The sequence below is a fragment of the Solanum verrucosum genome, unplaced genomic scaffold, assembly GCF_900185275.1.
Source record: "Solanum verrucosum unplaced genomic scaffold, falcon-dt-bn FXZP01000261.1, whole genome shotgun sequence".
In the NCBI taxonomy this organism is placed as follows: domain Eukaryota; kingdom Viridiplantae; phylum Streptophyta; class Magnoliopsida; order Solanales; family Solanaceae; genus Solanum; species Solanum verrucosum.
In genome coordinates, this window is record NW_026019969.1 from 4283490 (window position 1) to 4309523 (window position 26034).

The 26034-nt window shown below is 34.6% G+C and overlaps 2 protein-coding genes across 4 annotated transcripts; both read left to right on the forward strand.

The window, feature by feature from the left end:
- Nucleotides 1–2322: 2322 nt before the first annotated feature.
- On the forward strand, nucleotides 2323–17724 carry LOC125815884 (uncharacterized). Of its 2 annotated transcripts, none has more exons than XM_049495451.1 (18): nucleotides 2323–2519; nucleotides 2857–3003; nucleotides 3094–3184; nucleotides 4638–4756; nucleotides 5411–5601; nucleotides 5707–5917; nucleotides 6762–7002; nucleotides 8410–8849; nucleotides 9329–9458; nucleotides 9655–9857; nucleotides 10361–10728; nucleotides 10893–10995; nucleotides 11073–11291; nucleotides 12208–12447; nucleotides 15262–15471; nucleotides 16348–16617; nucleotides 16741–16944; nucleotides 17171–17724. In XM_049495451.1, the coding sequence occupies exons 1-18, from the start codon at nucleotides 2385–2387 to the stop codon at nucleotides 17327–17329; spliced, it is 3681 nt and encodes a 1226-aa protein (XP_049351408.1). In that variant the 5' UTR covers nucleotides 2323–2384; the 3' UTR covers nucleotides 17330–17724. The 2 variants fall into 2 exon arrangements, with proteins under 2 accessions (XP_049351408.1, XP_049351409.1); XM_049495452.1 differs by having other exon boundaries at nucleotides 9658–9857.
- Nucleotides 17725–18522: 798 nt separating this feature from the next.
- Nucleotides 18523–23256, forward strand: LOC125815892 (uncharacterized). Of its 2 annotated transcripts, XM_049495462.1 has the most exons (13): nucleotides 18523–18619; nucleotides 19630–19900; nucleotides 19999–20072; nucleotides 20242–20401; nucleotides 20524–20548; nucleotides 20696–20785; nucleotides 21114–21285; nucleotides 21355–21428; nucleotides 21862–21934; nucleotides 22264–22335; nucleotides 22403–22536; nucleotides 22745–22818; nucleotides 22910–23256. In XM_049495462.1, the coding sequence occupies exons 2-13, from the start codon at nucleotides 19690–19692 to the stop codon at nucleotides 22969–22971; spliced, it is 1221 nt and encodes a 406-aa protein (XP_049351419.1). In that variant the 5' UTR covers nucleotides 18523–18619; nucleotides 19630–19689; the 3' UTR covers nucleotides 22972–23256. The 2 variants fall into 2 exon arrangements, with proteins under 2 accessions (XP_049351419.1, XP_049351417.1); XM_049495460.1 differs by lacking the exon at nucleotides 18523–18619 and having other exon boundaries at nucleotides 19583–19900.
- The last annotated feature ends 2778 nt before the right edge of the window (nucleotides 23257–26034 follow it).

A 26034-nucleotide genomic window follows, 5' to 3' on the forward strand; every position in this document is an offset into this window, starting at 1 on the left:
CTCAGGTAAAGGATGAGCTATCCTATGTAACTGTTTACAACGATTGTGGGGATGTTTTTATGTTAGATATATACGGAGGAATGGACATGAGTCTGAATCACAGTGTCTGCATAAATCTTGGACACAAGAAGTCTCGCCAAACACTGGAGGAAGATCCCTTTATTGACAATGGTACTGTGTTGTGCAGCGTATTACCCTGCATAAACAGTGGTGATGACATTGTGGTGATCTGCACAACTGAAAGGATATATCTTTATTACCTGAGTGGGCAGAAGGTTGAGACTTTTATGACTCCAGGACAACTAAATCCGAAGAGAAGATTCATACCTTACACAAACAGCCTCGCTGCGATACATGAGCTGAAGAACTAGCTGTTGCTGTCAAGTAGAATCGTCCTTCCATCAGAACTCCTTGAACATTTTGCATCTTCTTTTGTTTTTTATTTGACTTGGATTGCAGATTAAGCTGTTTGAATAGCTTTGTGTTTTTGTTATAGACATGTTTTGGATTGCCAATAGTTATTGCGAGGTTTTAGTTGTCAGTTCCTTTCTACTGCTACTGTTTATATTTGACGATGGAATATGAGGTATGATTAGCTTTACGTTGGAGGTGGAGGGTATTTACTACTTGAATCGATCCCTCTTGTTTTTCTCATAATGAAGAATTAAAGCTTATATTATTCACGTTTACTAGTATATACATAAAAAGATATAAAACTAAATTTTATTATATATGTGTTTTAATGAAACTGGGAATCGAGAAAAATTCAAATTAATTCGGCATCAATGAAAGTAGTAGATCAGATGAAAACATTTATTCTAATTGAACACAAAATGTTACTATTCAAATTATTTCTAATAATTATTTTGAGGAAAATACTAAAGGGAAAAGAAGAAAATTTAGAAGATTAACTATGATAATATTCTTATAAATTGGGTTATTCTCTACTTATATACTAGTAAAAACATTAAAATTATCTAATGTAATAATTAAGATGGACACAAACTAGGAGATACAGCTAAGTAGAAGTGTATCTATCACTAATAAAATTTGATGCAAACTACACAATTTTTACTACTTTAAGGTCTAATTACATAATTCTCTAATTATCTAATGTAATAATTAAGATGGACACAAACTAGGAGATACATGTATAATCTACTCGGATACATTAGGTCAAAAATAGATGTAATTGTATGTTGGATACACTAACTTTCTCGCTCACTTCTCTCCTACATTGCTTGCCTCTCTCGCTCACCTATTTTCCTATGTATCTATATTTCAGCATATATTTAGTTCCCCAAATATATATATCTAGTGTGATTCGTATGTATCTAAGATACATTGACTCTCTCGCTTGCCTCCCTTCTCTCTATCTCTCGCTTGCCTCTCTCCCTATGTATTTTTATTTCAGAATGTATCTAATAGCAAAAATACATGTATATAAGTGTATTTAACTTCAAATTTGATATAAAATTATTAATTAGTGAGATATTATATCATTATTTCAACGGCAAAGGGCCAAATATACCCCTCTACTATAGGAAATAGTTTAAATATACCCCTAGTTATACTTTCGGGCTAAATATACCCCTCCCATTATACTTTTGGGATAAATATACCTTTATCACTAACAGAGAACACGTGGACAACTGAGATTAAATGAACTATTCAATTTAAAATAAATCAAATTCAGATATGACCCGCCCCGCCCCAATAACTTAACCCAACCTAATAGGTAACATTGACCCACCCAATTTGTCTTTCAAACAAGAAAACCTAATGGGCGATCCAAACTGGTCTACGAACTTTGGAACCTCTGCTTTTGATATTTTAGTGAGACGTTATATTATTATTTCAAACTCTATGGAAAATTAATTTAGGGGGTTTGAATTGACTTTTTAAAAGTAATTTATAAGCACCATATTTGGGCACACGTAGCTTTTGATATTTTAAAAACTTTCTCTGCCTAATTTTTTTTAAACACTTTTTTATAATTTCAAACACTTTCTAAATTAAAAAAAAAAGCTTAAAAACATAAAAATTAACTTACAATAAAATCAATCTAGATACTCTCCAAAAAATGATAGAGATATTTAAATAATAAGATTTGTATAATTTAAGTTATGAACTTACAAGTCACGCTAAGGAGTATATAATATAACGGAATAACCTTAGTAAATACTCTCCATATTTTAACAGTTCGCTGCGCTACTATGCCCTTAAACCCTTTTCCATAAACAGTCTTCTTTAAACCCTTTTCAGTATTTATCCATCCCATTCTTCTTCTTCTTCGCCGCCGACGACGATGCTCTTAGTCTTTTGAGGGTTGCAGTTGGAAACCCAGAACGCCAAATTGATTCATAGACTTTTCTCTCTCTGCCATGGCTATCGACGGAGAACAGTCGCACAAATCTCACAGGTCGCGTCAGTCTGGTCCTACCGCCAAGAAAAAATCCAAGTCCGACAAGAAAAAAAAGGGTGCTTCCGACGAAAACAATAAACAACATAATCCTAAGGTTTTTTGAATAGTATTTTTTCTTGTAGTTCTTTTTTGTTCTTTATGTGCCTGGGTTCGTCTATTGTTTTACTCTATTCTTGACTGATTTTTATTAATAATCTGGGTAAATGTTTGTTTCAGTCTATTTTGTTGGTCTACCCAGTCATATATGAATAGATTTTGATAGTTCTTTTAGCTCTAGACCTAAGTCTCCTCACTGGCTCCAGGGTCTTAGCTTTTATCATGTAATGGAGAAAGCATATCTACTTTTGTACTCTTTGCATCTTCTTGATTACTTCACAAGTCCAAGATTTCTTGAATAGTAATTTCTTGAGACTTATAATGTAAATTTGTAGGCATTTGCATTTAATTCCACGGTGAAAGCAAAGAAATTGCAAGCACGAGCAACAGAGAAGGAGCAGAAGAGGCTTCATGTCCCAACAGTTGATAGGTCCACTGGTGAACCAGCTCCATATGTTATTGTAGTGCAGGGACCTCCCAAGGTTGATTTCACATGGTTGTTTTTGGTTAGATGTCATTCATTGGGTTCTAGATTTGATCTTCTTATGGATTATGCTATTATGCTATTATAGGTTGGGAAATCACTGTTAATTAAGTCTCTCGTGAAGCACTATACAAAGCAAAATTTACCTGAAGTTCGAGGTCCCATCACTATAGTATCAGGTATGGATTGGCTTCCCACCTTGTTCCTTTTTCCGGTTAGCTTAGTCCATAAATGAATAATTGGAAGTATTAGAAAGAAAGTATGGATTCACCTGATCACATCTGAGATATTATCTTTGATGGTTTCTGTTTATCTCATGTTTTGTCTTGATTGTGATTTTTGTCTCCTTCAAAAAGGAGGTAGAGAGGATATCAAATATGCTAGAGGTGTTGGGTGGTTGTGGAAATTATTCATTTGACATATTACAGTATATCCATTTTCTTGTTCCTTATCCTTTTCCTGCTCCCCATTTCAATTACAATGGTAGGCTTTCGAGATGGACTCCGTACTTCAGAGAAGACCATAATTAAATTTTCCTAATACTTCCCGTTAGCCCATATATCATTTCAAGTTTAATGAATGAAATAAAAGAGAAAAGCTAATTTTCTTGTATAAAGATGTTTTTGTGTAGGAGGTTATTTTACTTTCATTTGGGTTTCTTTCAACTTAATATACTCCGCATTCAGAATAACTTCAGCTGGCTGTTTTTTACTGGGTTTTGACATTATATTTAGTTCTCCACAAGCAAGACATGCCTCCAAAATCAGTTGGGACATGGTATACAGTGAGTGCTTGGTTTCGCGTCCGAGTAATCTGCTATGGTTGTGATGCTGTTACTGACTCTGATATGTATATAAACTGTCAAATTGTATTTTATAGCTATACTTTTTTTCTCTTTTCGTTTTTTTGCTATGTGATCGAGGATATGCTTTTCTGCTTTATTGCAATATGTTAGTAACTGGTCTTGTCAAATGTGCACTTAATCCCGGTAGGCAAGGCACTTTGTAGGATGAATGTTGTGCCTTGCTAAATTGCTGTTTCGGTAGAAGCTCTTTGTTGGTGATTCAACACAAATCCTAGGTTAATTATGAAACTCTTGAGTTTTGCCTATAGGTTGACTCTAAATCATTAAGGTGGCTGGATCAATTTAGTGTGAAGTGTTAAGGAAACTCAGCAGATGGAAATATTCTAGTCACTACTCCCTAGGAATAGGAAATTAAATTAAAATATTTTTACAAGAGAGTTAGTTACTACTTTTAATTGCATTGTGAACTTAAAAACTTAACCAGAAATAGAGTGGAACTTGAACTACCATGGTCTTTATCCACCAATATATTAACTTAATATGCAGTGTTTTATTTCCATCAATTTTGCGTCTTTTTTCATTTAGTTGAGCGTTGTTAATATATCCCATAAAGCAGGTTTTGGTGCTTTTCTATGCCTTTCTCCTTTGACATTATTGATAATATCTAGATGACTTTTTTTTCCCTTTTGATGTCCCAAAGTAAGGTGTCAACTTAATCAATTAGAAGAGTAGCTATATATGCAGTATTGGCATAACTATATTCTATTGCGTTTTACTTGGATCTTTGGTATTGGAAAATTATTGTTAATTCATTTATGACATTGTAGGTAAGCAGAGACGTTTGCAGTTTATAGAGTGTCCGAATGATATCAATGGAATGATTGATGTGGCAAAGTTTGCGGATTTGGCATTGCTTCTCATTGATGGTAGCTATGGCTTTGAAATGGTGCGCTTTTGTTTCTTAAGAGAAAAAAGACTCTTTAGGATAAGCATAAGATTGTTCTAGCGTTTTCTCATTGAATATGTAGCAACTACTCTAGTCTAAGGATGGGTTATTCGTAGTGAGTTAGGTGAGATTGAATTATATGCAGATAGTATCATTAATGTAAGTTGTTGATTCCTGTCTTTCAAATTGATCCTCTTTGTCCCATTTTATTTGACATGCCTTTTCTCATGACATGCAAAAATATTAGTACTTGAAGAAAGTGTAATACATTTTTACTCTATACCATGATTTCCTCATTAATGCCTGATCACTTTCAACAACTATTTTCAGTGCTATCTTCTAATACTATCAATTCAATATGCTGGTTAAGTTATTTAATGGTGTGTTTGATCAAAATCTTTCACAGAATAGCAGAGGCAGAGGGAGTATCAGTTAGATTCCTTACACAAACTTAATTGGTCATATTAAAATTGACATTTGTTGCATGCTTCCATCTTGTTACGACGGTAACACAGAGGGTGTTATAATCTTTCTTTAGTACCTTTCACATTTACTGACTGTTGATTTCTGCCAACTTTATTTCCTCTATGAAAATTTCTTGGCTGATATTTTTTTTGTTGGTAGACCTTGTGATTGGTTTAATTAATTTTGCAGGAGACCTTTGAATTCCTTAATATACTGCAAAATCATGGATTTCCTAAAGTTATGGGTGTTCTTACACATCTCGACCAGTTCAAGGATGTTAAGAAGCTTAAAAAGACGAAACAACGGTTAAAACATAGATTTTGGACTGAGATATATGATGGAGCTAAATTATTTTATTTGTCTGGTCTTATCCATGGGAAGTAAGTCCCTGGCTTCCATATTTGAAAATGCATGTTTAGCATGCTACATTGATATAATGTAATATTTCTATTTAATTTATGAAACAATTTTTTGTTAATGAGTAGGTACTCTAAACGTGAAGTGCATAATCTTGCTCGGTTTATCTCTGTCATGAAGTTTCCTCCTTTATCCTGGCGCATGTCCCACCCCTACATTGTTGTAGATCGATTTGAAGATGTAACTCCCCCTGAAAAAGTGCGCATGGACAACAAGTGTGACAGAAATGTCATTTTGTACGGTTATCTTCGTGGTTGTAATATGAAGAAAGGAACAAAGGTCTGTGATGTGAATGCTTTGTTTCTTGTACTTTACTTGTATTTGGTTGGGAAATAACTTTTAGTACTACAGTTTCAAAAAATAACTTTTAGTACTAATTCATGTCAAATAAAATTCTGATTATGCTATGAACTGGCTGTTTATAGGCATAGAAGCAAAGGTTCGTGCACCCTGTAAGGTCAATTGAAAGTAATAAAGTTGCTGAGACTTGAGAGATGGCATAGCAATATGCCTAACATCTTATGGAGTGTTAGTTGGCTCTATTGGGCTACAAATAGATGAACTTTAAGAGTGACAATACAACAGATCTGGTTCAAAGACTTAGAGAAAATCATCAAGCTTAACGTTCAAATGCATATTATGTATCTAGTGGCTAATATAGAGAATTTTGGCTATAGTTTTAGAAATTTCGCGTATAGCATGGACCTTTGGCCTTTTTGGTGTAAACTTGTCATCATATGTGAGGAGGAAAAATGAGAGTCTTATCAATGTTTTGTAGATTTTGCACAGGGAATCTTTTGTAGCGTCCAACATTAGCTTAGTGCTTGGCTATTTCACTTGTGAATAATATTTTCTTTACTTGTCAACAATTAGAGTTTGTGAGTTCTACTGTTCGATGTACTATTGAAAGGGAACAAGTTATCTCCCTTTCATAACAAAGTAGAGAAGATCGGGAAAGATGGAAGCCTTTGGGATACAAACTCACTAGTTGTATAATGACTCTTGTGAAGACCGTGTCATTTTATTTATATCTAGTTATTTTAATAGATGGTGTTTCAGCTAGTGATTTAGCAGTTTATTTCTCCCTTGTCCATATTCTAAAGCTGCTTCACAATATGACCAGGTACATATTGCTGGTGTTGGTGATTATAGTTTAGCTGGTATAACAGCATTACCTGATCCATGCCCTCTACCATCTGCTGCCAAGAAGAAGGGACTAAGGGACAAGGAAAAGCTGTTTTATGCCCCCATGTCTGGATTGGGCGATCTTCTTTATGATAAGGATGCTGTGTATATAAACATAAATGATCACTTTGTCCAGTTCTCTAAGGTTGATGAAACAGCTGCTGTTGGGGGTCGCAGAGGTAAATATTTCCTCTCTGTTTCTTATAAACCTATATTTTTTTTAAAAAAAAATAGACGAATTCCAAATTTTTTTAGCTTATGGGAAATTCACATTCCCTTATTTAGTTCAGCAAGATAAGTGATATGCCTCAGGCTATCCTTTGGTTATAGCTTTTTTTGTTGTTTGAATTGGTAAGTTCTTATTCATAAACAGCTATAGCTTTAAAATTTGCTGCTTTACCAATTAGTAGGGCTTGAATGTTGTTGCTTTCCTAACCCTCAGGGGTTGGCCTGCTGGCAATTGACTTGAGCCTTGGGGTTTGCTCCCTTTCAAGGTCTCAAGTTCGAAACCCACTGGGTGCAAACAATTTCTGAGGGCCATCGGACTGGGTAAAACCTGAATTAACCGTGGTGCACTTGCGGGAAACTCCTTGCCGAGGGCCTGTGCACCCCCGGGATTAGTCGGGGCTCAAAGAGACTCGGACACCCGGTGCAAATCAAAAAAAAAAATGTCGTTGCTTTCCTTTTCTTGCTCTGGATTCCTTCCATCCCTATCAGTTACTCATCATAATTTCTGGCTGAACTCTACTTATTATTGGTCAAGCGACTTAATAAGACCAAATGTTGATTATGAAATCTTCTCTTGTGGATGACACAAACACCAGCACAAGAGAAGATTTTTTATTTTTTTTATTTTTTTATTTTTTTTTTATTTTTTTTTAATTTTATCAAAAAAAAATCTTCTCTTGTGCTGGTGTTTGTGTCATCCATTTCCTCCACGTTCAGTCTTTCTCTCTCTTTTGCATTCGAAGGAGTGCTATTTGCTTAGATGCTCTTACAAGTTGTTGAGAACTCCTATATGTTGTAAAATTTTAGTACATCTTTTTACCAATTGCTTAGACACCGTCGGGACAGGAATGGTCGTTGTTAATCTTATGATCGATTTCTAAAAAAACCTTATGATCGATAGTGGTTTGTTGGATTGTGTGCATTTTCACTTAGCTGACCAATTGAAAAGAAAAATTGAGTTATGTTACTGTCACCTCCCTACCATGTTATTACGAAAAATGGTCCATACATTTGTCAAACTACATTAGGTGGATGCCAATAGCAACTAATGCGTGAAAAAAAATAAAAGAACAGGATTATGTTAGATACAATTTTTTTTTATTTTTTTTTGCATAGACTAATAATTAAAAATCTCACCCGTGTCATGCATGGATCTACAACTATTTTTTTTTTAACACTGGTAATTTGTATTTTTCAGTACTACGGGCTTTGACTAGTTTTCTTAATAATGGATAAAGAAAATATTGGATGTTGAGATCACCTTTTTCCAACATGCTATATGTTCTTATTTTATTTTTTGGGTCACAACTTTTGGCAAGATATTTTCCCACTGACAAGTATTATCCTCCTGATCTCAGGGAAGGGAAATGATGTCGGAGAGGCTTTAGTTAAATCACTTCAGAACACAAAATATTCAATCGATGAGAAGTTAGAAAATAGTTTTATTTCCCTTTTTGGGAAAAAACATAATTCATCCTCATCAAATCATGCTAAAGCTGATCAAACTAATGATTTGGTGCTTGCGGAGCGAGATCAGTCTGGGTTTGAACCCAACAGCGATGGATCAGATGAAGACAATGATGCTGAAGATTTGAATGAGTTGGAACCATTACAGTTGGAGCGTACTCATCCGAAGGAGTCAAAGGACACCTCTGATGATAGTTCTGAGGAAGAAGATACTATTGGATCAGAGAAGCACCCAGGATTGAGTAGTAGTTTCAGGGAACATGTTGATTTCCATGATGGAAGAATGAGAAGAAAAGCTATCTTTGATAATGATAATGATTTTGATGAAAAGGTAAGCCAATGACATTCCTGATCTAGTTCCTGTCCTTCTCGTTGTGCCTCATCTTGTCTATGAGGTGTTTGTGTATAGCGGATAAAAAACAAGTAGACAGCTATCTGTACCAGAATATTAAAGATGAAAGCTCATGCCTCCTTTTTTTCTTTTCTTTCCTATTTGGAGAAATCTGATGAACCTGTTGCTTTCCACCTATGTAAGAGTCCCTGGAAACTGTGCCAGTTTTTTTTGGGAGCTTTTGAATGAAGAATAGTGCTTTCTAAAACTCATCAATTACCCCTTTCCAATATTTATATAAACCTCACCTGCGTATTATTGTTCACATTAATTTGTATAAGTTGTTATGTCTTTCACATATATGCTCTGAACTTAAGTTTTGACCCAAGTTATGCTCTTGTATGTCCTGGTTCACCGTGTGGTGGAATTGGACTTTGATATGCGTATATGTTGTATTTATACTATATCATTAAATCCAGGATTATAGTGAAGAAGATGTCGAAGAGGATGCACGAGACGAGGATGCACAAGATGATGATTTAGAGGACACTGATGAGGAAAATGAAGCTTATCAAAATTCAGGGGATGATGATGATTTTGATACAGATGGTAGGTTTTTGATCTTCATTTAGTACAGACATCATTCTCTGTGTAGTGTGATCTCCATTTAGTATTTCATCATCCCCTTGGCCTAGGAGTAAATGAAGTTCCTAACTTGCTGTAAAGTAGCTCGCTTTCTTTCCAATCCTTTTCTAATTACTCCAAATCTTTCATTTCTAATGGAATCTTTGTTTGTTTCTTTTAGTAGAAGAGGACACGGGCAATGCTTCAAGATGGAAAGAGTTCCTGTCAGAAAGGACACGTAATCGCCAAAATGTCAATCTTATGCAGCTTGTATATGGGGCATCTGAATCCAAGTCAACTACAAAAGCTGAGTTACAACAGCATGGAGCTGAAAATGATGAAAGTGATACTGAGTTCTTCGTGCCCAAAGGGGAGGGAACAAAGGTTTGTCTTATACAACTCTTCAAATAATAAAGCTTTTGGTTCCACGGTAGTTTGCTTTTGGTCCATGTGATACCCAGCGAAGCACATTGCGTGACATTAGATGAAACATGTGTTATGAGAATCATTTTCTATAATAATCTGTATTACAATTTCAGAGTATCCATCCACTCTAGTCTAAAAGATATGGAGATGGATTACTCAATCATGTGGCTACCATGTCTGTCTTTTACCTAGTATTTTGAGGGTAGCTTGATTTTGAGTACTGTTATAATATCTTCAAATTTTTTTGTTCCTACTTTGTAACTCGAAAGTGTATGCAGTAGAAGTATCAAAATGACTTCGTTGTAGTAGAGGACATGATAGTCATGTGGAGGGACCAAAGAAAAGCATTCTCATTGCAGTTAATATAGCTCTTCTGCTGTTGTAGTTGTTTTTTATTTTACCACTTTTATTTTGGTAGGAGTTGAAATGACTTTGTCAAATTATTGCATTTCCTTGTGCAGAAACCCGAAGAGCAGATGAATGATGATAATATTGATGCCGAGGACTGCTCCAAATTTGTAAATTTTTCAAGTCAAATTGACTGGAGGATTCAAGAATCAATTGAAACCATCCGTTTCCGGTTTGTCAGCAAAGGCTGGTCCAAAGCGGCTCGTGGAGGTGGCTCAAGGGATGTTAATGGTAGTGATGATGTTGGTGAGGATGACGAGAATCTGTTTGGTGATTTTGAAGACTTGGAAACAGGTCAGAAGTATCAGAGCCATGAGACAGGTGGCACTGGAACTAATGATAGGATCCGCATGGATGATGATTCAGCAGTTGAGGAGCGCAGGCTAAAGAAATTGGCACTTCGTGCAAAATTTGATTCTCAATATCCTTTTGTTACCTCATCTTTATTTCCTTTTCCTTCCACTCCACCCCGTCATCTTTCATTCATCATCAAATATTTTCTCTACCCTAACTATGATGGGATCACACTGGGATGTTGTTGTTGTTGTCCTTGCAATTTGTTTTATGACCTTAACTTCTATGTACATATGGTGGGTCGGATTCCTCCAATGAGGATGAGGACGAGGTTATTAAACCAGACACAAAGTCTCATCGGGGTCAAGCTGATGGAAATGGGTACTATGATAAGGTAAGGTTTGGTTAATTTCAGCCAAACATAAAGTGGGAATGCATTTACTTTATAGTTGATCATGTCCTATTTCACAGTTGAAGGAAGAGGTAGAGCTTCAGAAACAAGTGAATTTAGCAGCACTAAATGAACTTGATGAGGCCACTCGGATAGAGATAGAAGGCTTCAGAACAGGAACTTATCTTAGACTAGAAGTTCATGATGTCCCCTCTGAAATGGTTGAATATTTTGATCCTTGCCATCCGATTCTTCTCGGAGGTCTAGCACTTGGAGAAGAAAATGTTGGATACATGCAGGTAAAAGCTCCTCTTTGGTTATGTCCAATTTGTTTTTGTTTTTTTTTTGTGTTTATTTACCCCATAAAATGGATATTCAATGAAAACACTTGATTGTTGGTTTTGTAAACAATTGAAAGAACTAGTATTCACTTCTTTAGAAGTTTGTCTCTTCTCTACGATATATTAATGAGTTAAACTTGTTCATTTTACTGTAAGCTATCAGTTGTGACGATTTATGGATGGATTATTAACTCCCAGTCAGAGAGACCATAACATAGTTATGGTATTATGAATGCTAGAAGACACAACAGACTGCTCAGATACGGTCATAAGATTAGAGAGAAGTGCAACCTGAAACAATTTTTTGAGAGCCTATCATCTTTGTTTACAGAAAGAAAGCTATTAGTTTGCCCAGGAAGAACTAGCATGTCCATTAGGTTTGTTTGATTAACAAGATATAGTTTGCTGGAAATAAGATTCTGTCAAAATTCTATTTCTTTGAGTTTAATCTAGGTGTAAACTTTCCTGTTCTAAGCAAATCCCCCATTAACTAGCAAAGCTCTGAACATGTGATGGTAGTAGGCTTATAATACCCTGACTGGTAGTCCCTGTTACTCTCAACAGCTTATCTGCAAGTATAGTAGACAGTACTGAAGAAAAAGGAGGTGAGAGGCTCCTGCCCCTGTCATGCATTTATGTAGTATGTTAGCAGGACTCATGAATAGAAAAAAGAAAAGACTCTTGCATAAATGAAATGACCATAAAAGTTAATGCATCATGGTGTAATTTATTTGATCAATGTTAATGCCTTGTTATGATGTGTAATTATACGAAGTTAAATTTTGGGAATGAATAATCTTAATTTCTATTTTCCGAATGAGTGCATAGTTGCATCCCAATACTACTGGTGAAAACTATCTTCTTTTTTTTTCAGGTTCGGTTGAAGCGGCACAGGTGGCACAAGAAAGTGCTGAAGACTAGGGATCCAATTATTGTTTCTATTGGTTGGAGGCGCTACCAAACTGTACCTATTTATGCCATTGAGGATCTTAATGGCCGTCACCGTATGCTCAAGTACACTCCTGAACACATGCATTGTTTGGCAATGTTTTGGGGTCCCCTTGTGCCTCCACACACGGGAATGATCGCTGTCCAGAACTTGTCAAATAATCAAGTAAGTTGTCACTTGTAGTTGCCTATGTTTGCTGTTAAGTACTTGTCAAACAATTAGGTAAGGTGTTGTATTTAGGTGGGCCTCTGGAAAGTTGTGTGGGAATGCATTCAGCAAGTACAAAGCTAACCTGTTATGGTCCATTTCCCCATTTCTTCCTATTGATGGAAGTCTTAACTTTACAAGTCTAGAAATTCAAGTACACCTAGGGCTTTGGTTTGGAAGTAAGAGTGCAACATAGGTTCAAACTTGCTATAAACAATAGCCCATTATATAAGTTGAGAAGGGTGGAGAGAGCGGGCCCGTTATTCACCAATTTCTGATCTGCACTATTGGCCCTTGTGGATTTCTCGTTTATTAACAAAGAAAAGAGGAAAAAGGCCTAGCAATACAAGCCAAACCAATTTCCTTAAATTAATTGGGAACCATATGTTTACTCGTAGATGGAAGAATCATCCATTAATACAAATTCATTTGTCTTCACTAGATTGTAGTCTCTTTTTAATACTTATTGCTTGATTTACATAACATTTTACTGCCTCCGTTCATTTTATGGCTTTGTGCTTGGCCATTTTCATTTCTAAATATGCTTTAGGCCTTATTTGTTTTTCTATTAAGATTAAGACATGTGAATCTAAATATCAAGATTTGTATTAAAATTTATATGTTTGAGTCTGAATACACATCTGAATATTAAGATATAAGATATGGATAGTTGACAGTTAAGACTGTTGTTTTCTCAACATCTGAATATATAAAACTTGTCTTCATTTAAAAATTAATGAAATTTGAATAAAATATTAAAGTAACCTAACACTATATCAATAATTTTTTTTGATGAGTTGATTGATTTCATTGATGACATTTAGTATATGCATAAAAGAAGAGTGCTAAGTGCTAAGAAATATACATCAGCTCCCTAGAGAGAATAAGTCTAAAGGTTTAGGGAACAAATAAAGTAAGACTATTTTGCAATTTATAGGGAACATATTATGCCAACTAAAATGTTTAAAATACACTCACCATTGCCAACTACCTCCTCTGTGGCCCTCTATTATTAATTACCACCCGTCACAACCACCATCCTAACCCACAACATCACTACCAATCTCTACAATCAACTGTCACCAACACTTGCAATCATCACCACCAATCACCATTACCACAACAATTACCACCATTCGTCACCACTATATAATGCCAACCATCACCATAATTATCTGTTCAGCCACAATTGTTAACTACTATTACCATATGAATTGACGCGGTTCATTCAAGATTAGGTGCCTTGGTATATGTTGTTTGCGGATGACATAGTACTGATTGATGAAATGCGCAGTGAAGTTAATGCTAGGTTGGATGTATGGAGACAAACTCTAGAGTCTCAAGCGTTCAGGTTAAGCAAGACCAAACAGAGCATTTGGAGTGCAAATTCAGTAATACAATGCAAGAGGCAGGCTTGAAGTGAGGCTTGATACACATGCTATCCCTAAGAAAGATAGTTTCAAGCAGCTTGAGCCTATAATCTAGTGAAATGGGGACATCGACAATGATATCACATAGGGATGTTCAAAATCGAATCGAAACCGATAACCCGAACCGAAAACAAGTTATTGGTTTATCAGTATTGGGTTATTGGTTTATCGGTTTTGATAACGGTTTTGATTTTTTTTTGTTATCGGATTATCGTTACTTAACGGTTTGAAGTTTTTCTTAACGAGTTAACCGATAACCCGATAGTAAATTAAATAATTATATCTATACCATTTTGTATATAAAGTCCTTGACTTAGAGTTTGGTTTCCTACTTTAGTTTCTGTTGTCTCAAATACTTGGTTATTCTACAATGTAAAAATGTTTGCTTTTGAGCAAGATGTAACTTGTGAACTCATGTGCATGGTTTATTTGGTTTGTCACCTTGTTTCTAAGTGATTTTTAATGTTTTTTTTTGTGTCAAATCTTAACGATAAAAAACCGATAAACCAAAAACCGATAAGCCAATATCTTAATGGTTCTACGGTTTAGCATCTCTACAAATTGATAATTAATAAGCCAAACCGATAAACTTCAAAACCGAACCGAACCGAGTGATACGCAGCCCTAATATCACACATCGTATTGGTGCGGCGTGGATGAAGTGGAAGCTTGCATCTAGAGTTTGTTGGTGATAACAATGTAGCACTGAAACTTAAAGGTAAGTTTTATAGAGTGATGGTTAGACTGATTTTGTTGTATGAGGCGGAGTACGGAGTGTTGGCTGGCTAGTCAAGAACTCCCATGTTCAAAAGATGTGTGGACATATAAGAAGCGATAATATTAGGAATTAGGATATTCGGGATAAGGTGAGAGTGGCCTCCGGGTGGACAAGATAAGAGAAGTGAGATTAAGATGGTTTGGATATTTGAAGAGGAGATGCGCAGACACCCTAGTGAGGAGGTGAGAAGTTGGTTATAGTAGGCACGAAGAGAGGTAGAGGTAGATCGAAGAAGTATTTGGGAGAGAAGACAGAACATGACACAACTCTAAGGTTACCCAAGACATGACCTTAGATAGGAGGGCGTGGAGGATTGTTTTGCTTTTTGATGGTTTAGGCTTGTTGGTGTTTATTTTTGTACTGGCCATATTATTGTAGTTCCTGTTTTGATATTTATTGTGTTGATATAATCGCACTATTTTGTTGTTCTTGTAGCCTTTTGCATTGCTTCCCTTGTTAGTTGCTATATTCTTTCTACACTGTTTTCTTCTTCTTTGTACTTGGATTTCTGATCCTGCCTCTGTGCTGATTGTTCTACCTTTGTCTGTCTTTATATTTTTACAGGCATCCTTTAGAATCACTGCAACTGCAACTGTGCTAGAGTTCAACCATGCAGCAAGAATAGTCAAAAAGATTAAGTTAGTTGGTCACCCATGTAAAATATTCAAGAAGACAGCACTTATCAAGGACATGTTCACTTCAGATCTTGAAATAGCTAGGTTTGAAGGTGCAGCTATTCGAACTGTTAGTGGAATTCGTGGGCAAGTGAAAAAGGTAGTTTACCACTTTGGGTATCATTTAACTGCTGTCTCACTTCGCTTCCTGGTTTTCTAGTTAGGGATACTTGTGCTTGACTGTAAATTGACAGGACTTTAGACAATATAATCAAGTCGGGAAGAAGATAGTTTCTTGTCACTTCATCTAGATACTGACTTCTCATGTTCATTCCCTCTTTTTCTCTAAATATTAAACCACCATCAATCAATCCAAGATTAAATAATTATACTAATTTTCTGGGATCAACGCAATTTTTAAAAATTGCATGCTGGTGGTATTCAACTACATTTGATCAGAGGGATAAACAGTATGAGATGTTATTTTTGAGATTCTGACCACATCTGTAGAAAGAATAGAAAAGTTACGCGGCGTTGATTTGTTAAGCATAACATATTTAGTATTTTAATTTTCTAACAAAGCATGCATTTACACACTACAAAGATGATTTGTTGACCATAAGATATTTAATATTTTAATGTTCTAGCAAAGCATGCACTTACACACAACAAAGATGAGTTCTTTAAAAAGAAAAAGGTGCATGTGCACTGGGGGGTTGGGGAAGGGGTCTTCATCCATGCCTGCCTGCCTGCTTGTGCTCGTTATTCGGGGTTTCCTCTGACTCTCTTCTCACCATACCTATGGGTTATCCATGGACACTAGTTTGTGGTTCTTGTTAATTGTAGCTAGACTTGACATTTTCTTAACAGTATTTGTCTCGTTGTTTGGAGGATGATCCAAAGGTTGTACATGTTGCAAAGTGATTCTACCATAGAAAGTTGTGAAGATGTAGTAGAAGCAGTTCTCTATGTTTTGGAATGGTTTTACTCGTTTCCTAATTCATTTCCCTACTTCTGTTGTTGGTGTTAATCTTAGGCTGCTAAAGAAGAGATTGGTAACCAACCCAAGAAGAAGGGTGGGAGTGCCAAAGAAGGCATTGCTAGATGCACATTTGAGGATAAGATTCTTATGAGTGACATTGTTTTCTTGCGTGCTTGGACTCAAGTTGAAGTTCCTTCCTTCTACAATCCATTGACAACAGCATTACAGCCACGTGATCAAACTTGGCGAGGAATGAAAACAGTTGCTGAATTAAGGAGAGAACATAATCTACCAGTGCCTGTCAACAAGGATTCATTATATAAGGTGAAACATGTTATTTCACATGTTTGTTAATAACTTAATTATTACATTCAAAGTCTTTCTGTTGCGTTTTTTTCTTCCTGCTGACAGACGCCGCTTTGCTTGTTATGTTGTTTGATGCCACAGCCAATTGAACGAAAGCGGAAAAAGTTCAACCCCTTGGTAATTCCCAAGCAATTACAGAAAGGTCTCCCCTTTGCCTCTAAGCCCAAGGATGCTCCAGCTCGGAAGCGACCACTCCTGGAAGATCGGAGGGCTGTGGTGATGGAACCTCATGAGCGCAAAGTGCTTGCTAATATTCAAAAACTTGGACTCATTCAGCACGAGAAGGTATGCTCTCTCCTACAGGAGCAGTTAAGACTTGGTTTTACTACTAGTACTTTCCTGGCTGTAGGTTGTGGTCACTTGCCCATTAGTACTAGCTACAAGCTCTTAAAAGAGTTATTTGGATAATTCATCCTTAAGTGACGGTGCCATAATTTTACTGATTGTCAAAGCTTAGTATCTGTTTGGATATGAATAGTATGGTCACTTTTGTTTTAAATGCATTTTTCAGATAAAAACACGCAAGCTCAAAGATGAAGAGAAGAAGAAAGCACTTGAAACGGAAAGGTCCAAGGAAGAGCAACTCTCAAAGAAGCGACAAAGAGAAGAGAGACGAGAAAAGTACCGTGTGCAGGATAAGATGAATAAGAAAAGCCGCAGGGATACTTAGTCCTGAAACAGTTTTATATACCCGGATAATTGGGCCAATCTTGCTGGAAGAACTGAGAGCATGGTTGACTGTCAAACTGGGCTACATATCATTTAGTGGCGACTTTGCAGCATCAGTGGTGACTTGTTGTAATCAGCTTGCTATGAGGTGCGACTTTAATGTGTTTGGTCAAACACTGGATAGTTTGCTATCCTTGAGTCCGCAGCCTTGCGGTGTACCATGGTCGATGCATCCCAAAATGGAAAATATTTGCCAATTTTTTGTAGTTTAGGGAAGTGATTATTATTTATTAAGGTGATTCTATACAAGATGTAATAGTAACATGAATATACAATTCAATGCTTTACTTGTGATGTTTTTTTGTTGGAAATTACCGGAAACCCTGCTGCCCCCTTCAGGTGCATTCTGGGTAAATTCGCTCTTGTGCAATAGCTTGTAAACCACACGGAAGACTTAAACTTCATTAGACAAGTCCAGCGTGTTGAAGTACACATTCAGTTTCTGTTCTCTCATTATGTAGATGGTGAACTGTTCGTATAATCTCTAATATTTATATATGTTAAAAGAATTCTCTTTACACTTTTCATTTCGATCTAAAGATTAAAACGTTTCACATTTTACTAGTTTTACTCCAACTTAGTGGCATGTCTAAGTTAAGCTAGAAATCAATAATCCCTTACATTTCTTGAGGTAAAATCTAAAGTTGCAATCAAAATGATCACCAAGCTAATCATTATGCTTCCAAAACTGCGAGTTTAGTCTTTAATATTCTAGATAATATAAACCTACCAAATAGGAAAGTAGGCTATTTATATTTTAGTACTAACTAAAAGCTATAAAGCTGTTAATCTCCCACACATGAATCATTACTTATGACGACATAAAATATTTTTCATGTTTGTATTAGTACCTTTCGTTTTTAAAGATTCACATTTTAGTATAATTTTGAATATTTAATTAATCTAAATTAGGGAGATAAAAAAATGAGATTAGTATTTATTTAGGAAAGGCATGCTCAATTGGCATGCGCCGAAGCATGTGTAGGGTCCACTTCCACTAAATTAGGATCAAGTAATGGAGTAGTACTTTATTCTAGTTTACTCTTCTTCTAAAATGAGTCTTAAAAGTTTCCCATCAAAACCAAAAACCAAACTTTCTTCTTTATAAAATACAGAAAATAAGTTACACATTGTCTTCTTCTTCATTCAAATTAAGTTTAGCAACAACACTTTAATTTGGAATCAACTGCATTTTCAGCTTCAAACGCGTGCGATTCTCGATCTGTTACGGGTATGTAATTGTGATAGAAAGTTGCAGTTATTTATACTATTGTATTATTTGTATGTATTGAGAGGCAATTTTGCATAGATAGGAAGAAGAAAATGTGTTTCAAAATGGAGGAGCTCTTTTGCAGATTCTTTGCTGTTAACACAAGCAACTTCTTTCTTGGAAAACTAAAACAGAAAACAGAAAACAATATAATGGAATTATCACGTGAGTTGCACGTGTTTTTATGGTCTAATTTTAATATTTTTTTGTTTATCTCTTGGATGGAAAGGCAGAATAATTTCAATAATTCGATCTGCCTTTTTATTCGTTTCGTATTGATGCCAACCTTCACTTTGCTATTGATTTACGAAAGATCTCACTTATCAGGAAGGAATGGTTTATTTAATTCCTCCGTTTCAATTTGCTTGTTTTTAAAAAAATACATATTTCTTTTGAATGACATTTTGGTACGTTATACATATCAAAAATGCTTTTTTTTGTTTTCTTAAATTCCGTGCAAAGTTATTTCATACCAACAAATTACTAAAATGATTGGAGTAGTTCTTACTGGACCATCATTTCACATAGAAAGTAGTTCTAGGATGCTTTTTAGCAGACAAATTTGACCAACATAACTTTGATTTACCAAACTTAAAGTATTGTTAATGGTCCATTACAGCCGATATAGTTGTTCAAAAAGATACAGGAACTTGGTTAAGCCGTGCTTAATAAACCTTTGTTGTTGTGATGGTACTAAAATTCATTTTTAATAAAAGTAATTTTGTAATAGTTTCTTTGCTTCCTATTCACAACTTTAGAATCAGGATCTGGTTCATGCATTTCACATCAATCTTTCTTATATTCCATTCCAATTCAGTTGGATCACTACATCCTAGCCTTTTTGTTTTTTTTTTCCGAAAGGGAATTGAGGTAGGGGATTACAAGGTGGGGTATCGAGCTCTTACGAACAAAGTGAGAGTTCAGATAGCCAATCAACTGAGCTACTAAGATTCCCTTTTTTGCTTTTGCAGATGGGGAGGTGGTAGAGGAATTGAAGAATTCAACTTCCCCTGCATTGCTACTTTAATGCCATGACAACAGGTGAAGGCTCTAAAGAAGAAATGGAGGGAAGAACTATTGAGAGATATAGCAAGATCAAGCACGGTTCCTGGTTAGACCAATTTCGACATGGCTCTAATCCTTGGATGGCTAGATATCTTTACGCCATATTGTTTCTCATTGCTAATTTATTAGCTTGGGCTGTTCGTGATTATGGCCATAGCATTTTGAAAGAAATGAAGAGTAAGATTGTTTCATTCTTTATTTTTGCCATAGATTCCTATTTCTAGTGCTACATCTGTAGTACACAATTCTAACGATGTATATATCTATCTCTGTAGGACTTAAAGGATGTAATGGTGGTGAAGACTGTATGGGTGCAGAAGGAGTATTGAGAGTAAGCTTGGGGTGTTCTGTATCCTACCTCTCTAATCCCATTTGATTCAAGTTAGCTAGTTTACAGTCAGTCGTAAAATTTACTGAATGATAGTAATAAGTTGAGACTTTTATGGCTTTGTATGGGCATGCAGCTCAATGATGAAATTATTGATTTTCTCAGTCAATCCTTAACATGATCATTATAGCTATTCTATTTCGCCATGTTCCTATCTACAGCTGGTACTTCGAAATTAAATGACCGCAGAGAATTATGGCACTCAGGATGGTGGTCTGCCAAGCTTTTCATGAATATTTCTCTAATTGTACTACCCTTTCTTCTTCCAGCAGAGATTATTTCAATCTATGGTTAGTATAGATGCATACTATTGTAGTGTCTTCATTCAAATACTTCAGATTTAACAAGTCAGTCATATGTAGTTTTATCAATATATGATAAATTGCTGAATGATGTTGTGTTTTCTGGACAGGCCAGGTTGCGCATTTTGGTGCTGGGTATGACAAACTCATCTAGCATGCTTCTTTTTCGTCATGCACAATCACTTTAGTGTTGGCTTTTGATGTTAAAATTAAGCATAACATCTTAGGTAATTCACAGTTAGTCATACCCTCACGTTGATTCTGTTTCTGATCCATTTGCAGGGTATTTTTACTAATCCAGCTTATAAGTATAATCAGTTTTATCACATGGCTCAACGATTTCTGTCATTCTGAGAAATATGCTGTGAGATGGTAATTGGCTTAGTCCCTCTTTTTACATAAGTTTTGATCAAGGATAGCAAACCTTGATCTTATGCATGGGGATGTATTTCAGACAAGATTTTAGGAAATTATGTGCACTATGATGCTATCAACTCATTTGAATAACTGGTTCAGGCGCTATATTCTATTATAAATAAAAAACTTCTGCTTGCTAAAATCAGAATTATTATTTAAAGGCTAAAGTTCAGATCCAAAAAGAACATGCAGTACATTTCAGTGATGTTACATTTTATGTGATTCTTATGAAGGTTTAAAACGGTTGATGATTAGTGCTAATGGAAATAAAACCATTTTGCAGCCACGTCCAAATGATGTTACTTGCAACAGTTGCATATGTTATATGCATCCTCGGGATCATCTTAATGTACATTTGGTATACGCCTCAACCATCGTGCCTTCTTAATATCTTCTTCATCTCCTGGACATTAGTACTCCTCCAACTCATGACCAGTGTTTCTCTCCACCCCAAAGTGAGTCTGAGTATCTTGTGTTTACATTTTTTTGTTGGGATAATTTATATTAATTGATGAAAGCACCAGGTGAATGCCGGATTCCTGACTCCAGGTTTTATGGGGCTATATGTGGTGTTCCTCTGCTGGTCTGCCATCAGAAGGTATGATTTGGATTTTTTTTTCATAAACCTTGTGTCCTTCTCTTTTAATTCATTAAGAGTGCAAAAAAGAAAAGGCACAAATTTGAGGCTAAGCACTACACCATAGTTTCTTGAGCATTCGTTATCTATCATCACTTGAGCCTTTTAGGAATATCAATTTCTATAAGTAATGTCATTTGTTGAGTGAGAAGCTGTGCTCCGAAGAACCTGAAGTAAGAACTGGCATATCTTGGTATATTCTCAAACTTATAGAAAGTAGATGACTTAAACTTGTCACAAGTTAAGTTTTCATATTATAAGTTTCATTTCTTTGAGGATGTCCCTCTGTTTGGTTCAAGCTTCCACTTGAGAGAATGCCAATACACAATTAGGTATCTATGGTTTCATCACATTATGCTATTATTTCTTATAAATTTCTTGTATCTACTTACAGTGAACCTGCAGAAGAGAGATGCATCCGGAAAGCAGAATCGCCAACTGGAAAAGGAGACTGGTTCACCATCATAGTAAGTTTCCAACCTCTAAATGACTCAAGATGTTCGTTGAGTCATTAAACATGTAGCATTATGTCTTGCTAGTTTGTCAATCTTGAGTAAAAATTGGCAAAGGTTCAGTTCAGTTCTAGTATTATTCTATTGTTCTAATAATTTGGACAAGCTTTATCCAGCCTTTAGATTCAAATGCTATATAATCTAGGGGAAGTATCTCATGTGCTGCTAAGATTCTTATTAGAGTCTTGACTTTATAATATATAGTGGTGTAGTAGAATACTAGAATTAATATATCCCTTTTTCAGCATGTAATTAAGTAAGCTTTCACTCTTAATTTTGTACAGAGCTTTGTTGTAGCGGTCCTCACAATTGTCATCGCAACATTTTCTACTGGAATTGATTCAAAATGCTTTCAGGTATATTTTCAATTACATAATAATCCGAATATACCTGAGAAAAATTTCTAACAGAAACAAGTTGCAGTTCAAGAAGGATGATGCACCAGAAGAAGATGATGTACCATATGGTTATGGATTCTTTCATTTTGTCTTTGCGACAGGAGCTATGTATTTTGCAATGCTATTAATTGGATGGAATCCTAATCACGCCATGAAGAAGTAAGTTCCTTCATCTTCAGACAACATATAAATTTTGATTTGGGCGATAAAATGTTCTGGTTTCAGCTCGAAATGATAACAGATATCAGAGCATTTGATGGCAGGAAATTGAAATGCTTGCTTGCTACTTCTTAAGAAAGAAAAATGAACCAATAGAAGTTGTAAACGAAATGCTTATTGTGTAGTGCTTTTTGTTGTTAATCTGCAGGTTTACAATAGATGTTGGTTGGACAAGTACTTGGGTAAGGGTAGTGAATGAATGGCTTGCAGTTTGTGTTTACAGTAAGTTGCTCAGCTTCCATATTGTTAACTATGGTATAATTATAAAGATTTTGGATAATGTGATGCTTTTGACATTTCTCAAATTTACCAGTATGGATGCTCGTGGCTCCGATCATATGGAAAAGCAGGCAAGTTGCAACATCAAATGTGTGACAGACAAACTTCACATTGCTAAGATTTCTCCAAATTCTTATGGCTGGCCTTTGTGGTTTTCATGCCTGTCCCCGAAAACAGAAGGAAAAAAAAAAGTCTCCACTATTTGAAAACAAATATCCTATCTAATCACCTCTCTCCAAGCTAAAAACACTATAGAATATGGAGTGGAGGAAGTAAGTCTGAATAATTTTAGCCCTTTGTATCTGGAAAGCAGATCTTTATACATGTAAATGTCATAGCTTATGTAACTTATAGAATCTTGATTTCTTGATTTTTTTTTCTAACAGCTAAGTGAAAGCAAAAAAGAAAAAGGGTTAAACAATGATGTCACTGTTATTTAGCTTTGTTGGCTAACCTATTCTTTATCCTTTGAATAGTTTGTAAATATTGAAGGAAAAATTAAGAAAAATTGGTTAGTAAGCCACAAAAGAATTTGTAAGGTAAGATTGTGGTTCGGCTCTTCTCAGGATCCAACACATAGCCGAAGCTAGTGCACTGAATTGCCCTTTTTTATTTAACTCTAAAGATTTTCATTCATAAATTTGATAACTAAAACGCCCCGCCTCGTGTCCACCAAACCAATTTAATTTATTATAATATAAGTGTTTAAATAAGAAAATAATATATATTAATTAATTATGGTTAAGTGATTTTTTTTAAAAGAAAAAAAAACATTACTCCCTTTATTCTCATTCTTTCAATGACTTTTGACATTTATTACATACTATTTATTTGTGGATGTTGAATTAGATAGAAGATCTCCAGCAACAATAATAATACTACCAAAATTCCTCATGTTATTGTTGTTCTCAGTAAGAGTGGAGGCATAAACATCATCGACAATTTCTTGAAATCTATCTTCACAAGAAGAACCAACTTCTTGGACAAAGGCTCCAATAGTGCTCAAAGTATCAAATATACCTTGCTTTAACAAGTGATCCTCCACGTCTCTTAAAATATCAATAGAAGATTCATAATAATTCAAACAATAATTATATATCTCTTGTAAGTTTTCGTCGTTTGTCTGATCTAGAAAGGTATGAATCTTATTGGTTGTATCGGAAGCGTTTGTAAATGTTAAGTTGATTGCCTCTAGTGTCAACTCGTAAGGATTCCTATGAGGATTAAGGCCAAAAACTTGCAAGCAAAATTTTGGACTCTGGCATTTGATGCACAAATCAGCCAAGGAGTTACTAGTAGTTAGTGCTATTAAGGAAGCAAAAATTACACATAAGACTAGTGTTGAGCCAAAGGAAAAAGAAGGTGTTGCCATTGTCTTTTTTTTTTTTTTTTTTTTAGCTTGTTTTCCCCAATTATGGTTAAGTGGTATTAATGAATATGTGGTATTTATTAATAAAAAGAAGAAGGAGCTCTTTGCATTTGCCCTTTTTTTTCGTTTTATGGAAGGAAGCTAGGTGTATACAAGGATATGTGTAATGTGATGCAGTAGGTGTAACTATTAAAAAAAATCTTGGTAGGAGACTTCTAGCAATTAGGGCGTTACACTCCTACGTGGTGTAAACATGAATTAGTTGAATTTTAATACGGATACCATCTAACTCTAATCCTATTTTCTATTTTATTCTCGAAATGCGAATATCTTTATATTTGGAGACAATTAACTTCAACCAAATTCTCTATTTTACTCTCTAAAAGGGAATATATTTTCTCTCTCTCCTCAATATCATATTATTATTTCTATTTCATTTTATTTTTCTTATTTCATAATATAAACTCTTTCTTCTATTTTTCAAATAATCACGCTAAATAATCTTCATGTAATATAAAAATATTTTCTTTTCAATTTTATTATTTAATATAAAATTATATTTTATTCTAAATTTCTAAATAACATAAATTACAAGTAATATTATATATTATACATACTAATGGACAATTAAAATAAAAGTGAAATCAATATATAAACATTATATAAATACTCATTTTTTAAGTTTATTACATTGCTCCCATAAATGCATTAATTATTATGTTATGTATTTGTACTTTTAGATTCTTATCATTTAATTTTTGTGCATTATTTATAATGAAAAATAGTAATAATTTTAAATTATATATCTAAATTGAAGAAAATTTTAAAAATTAAAATATCATTAATTATGGTTGAAAGTGGTATATATTAAATAATATATTTTTTAAAATATTATATTACATTAAAAAATAACAACGCATATTATAATTTAATTAATAGTCTTATATAATTTATAATATGTTAATTACAGATATTATATAATATAAATAATAATAAAATAATCAAAAAAGTGAAATAGAGAGTATGAATACCAAAGAATAGAGAATAAAATAGATTGCAGTTGGAGCAAATATTATATAATATAAATAATCATATATATATATATATAAGAGAATCTTAGGCCCGCCTACGTGGCTCCATCAGAAATCAGGATTCTATTTTTATTTCTTTATTTTCAAAACTAGTCTTTCCTTTCATGAAAAGTTGTGACTTATATAAAAAGTTGTGACTTTTATGAAAAGTTGTAAGTTTTATGAAAAGTTGTGACTTTTATGAAAAGTTGTGACTTTTATGAAAAGTTACGATATCAACGAAGAGTTGCGACTTTTATGAAAAATTGTGACTTTTATGAAATGTTGTAACCTTTCTGAAGGGTTGCAACTTTTCCAAATAGTTGTGACCTTTCCGATTAGGCACAACAAATATTTGTTCACACTACCATTTATTGTCTATATATAGATGGATTTCCTCTCATTTTAAAACAACAAAAATTCTGAACTTCTTATTCTTTTTCTGCACAATTAAATATTCGTGTACTTTGCTCCTGTTGAGTTGCTCACTGACACCATTGATTATGTTACAGATCCTGGTATTTTTTTACAGTCATAAATTTGTTCTTATATTATTAAGGATAAGTGATAAGATGTTATAATTTTTATTTTCCTGTACATTATTAATGTTCGTTACTACGTAATCTTGTATGTAAAATAATATAGTGTTTTAGTTTTAATGACTGATATGTTTTTAGTATTATTTTATAAATTTCGTGATATTAAATTCGCGCGCGAAGT

What these genes read in the sequence shown, in the direction of transcription:
- LOC125815892 (XM_049495462.1), top strand. Translation starts at nt 19,690, where the DNA reads ATGACAACAGGTGAAGGCTCTAAAGAAGAAATGGAGGGAAGAACTATT. An exon ending in GAGTAAGCTTGGGGTGTTCT is followed by an intron (nt 20,073 to 20,241) that starts GTATCCTACCTC and finishes TGATCATTATAG; the next exon opens with CTATTCTATTTCGCCATGTT. An exon ending in GTGTTTCTCTCCACCCCAAA is followed by an intron (nt 21,286 to 21,354) that starts GTGAGTCTGAGT and finishes TGAAAGCACCAG; the next exon opens with GTGAATGCCGGATTCCTGAC.
- LOC125815884 (XM_049495451.1), top strand. Translation starts at nt 2,385, where the DNA reads ATGGCTATCGACGGAGAACAGTCGCACAAATCTCACAGGTCGCGTCAG. An exon ending in TGCTGTTGGGGGTCGCAGAG is followed by an intron (nt 7,003 to 8,409) that starts GTAAATATTTCC and finishes TCCTGATCTCAG; the next exon opens with GGAAGGGAAATGATGTCGGA. An exon ending in ATAATGATTTTGATGAAAAG is followed by an intron (nt 8,850 to 9,328) that starts GTAAGCCAATGA and finishes CATTAAATCCAG; the next exon opens with GATTATAGTGAAGAAGATGT.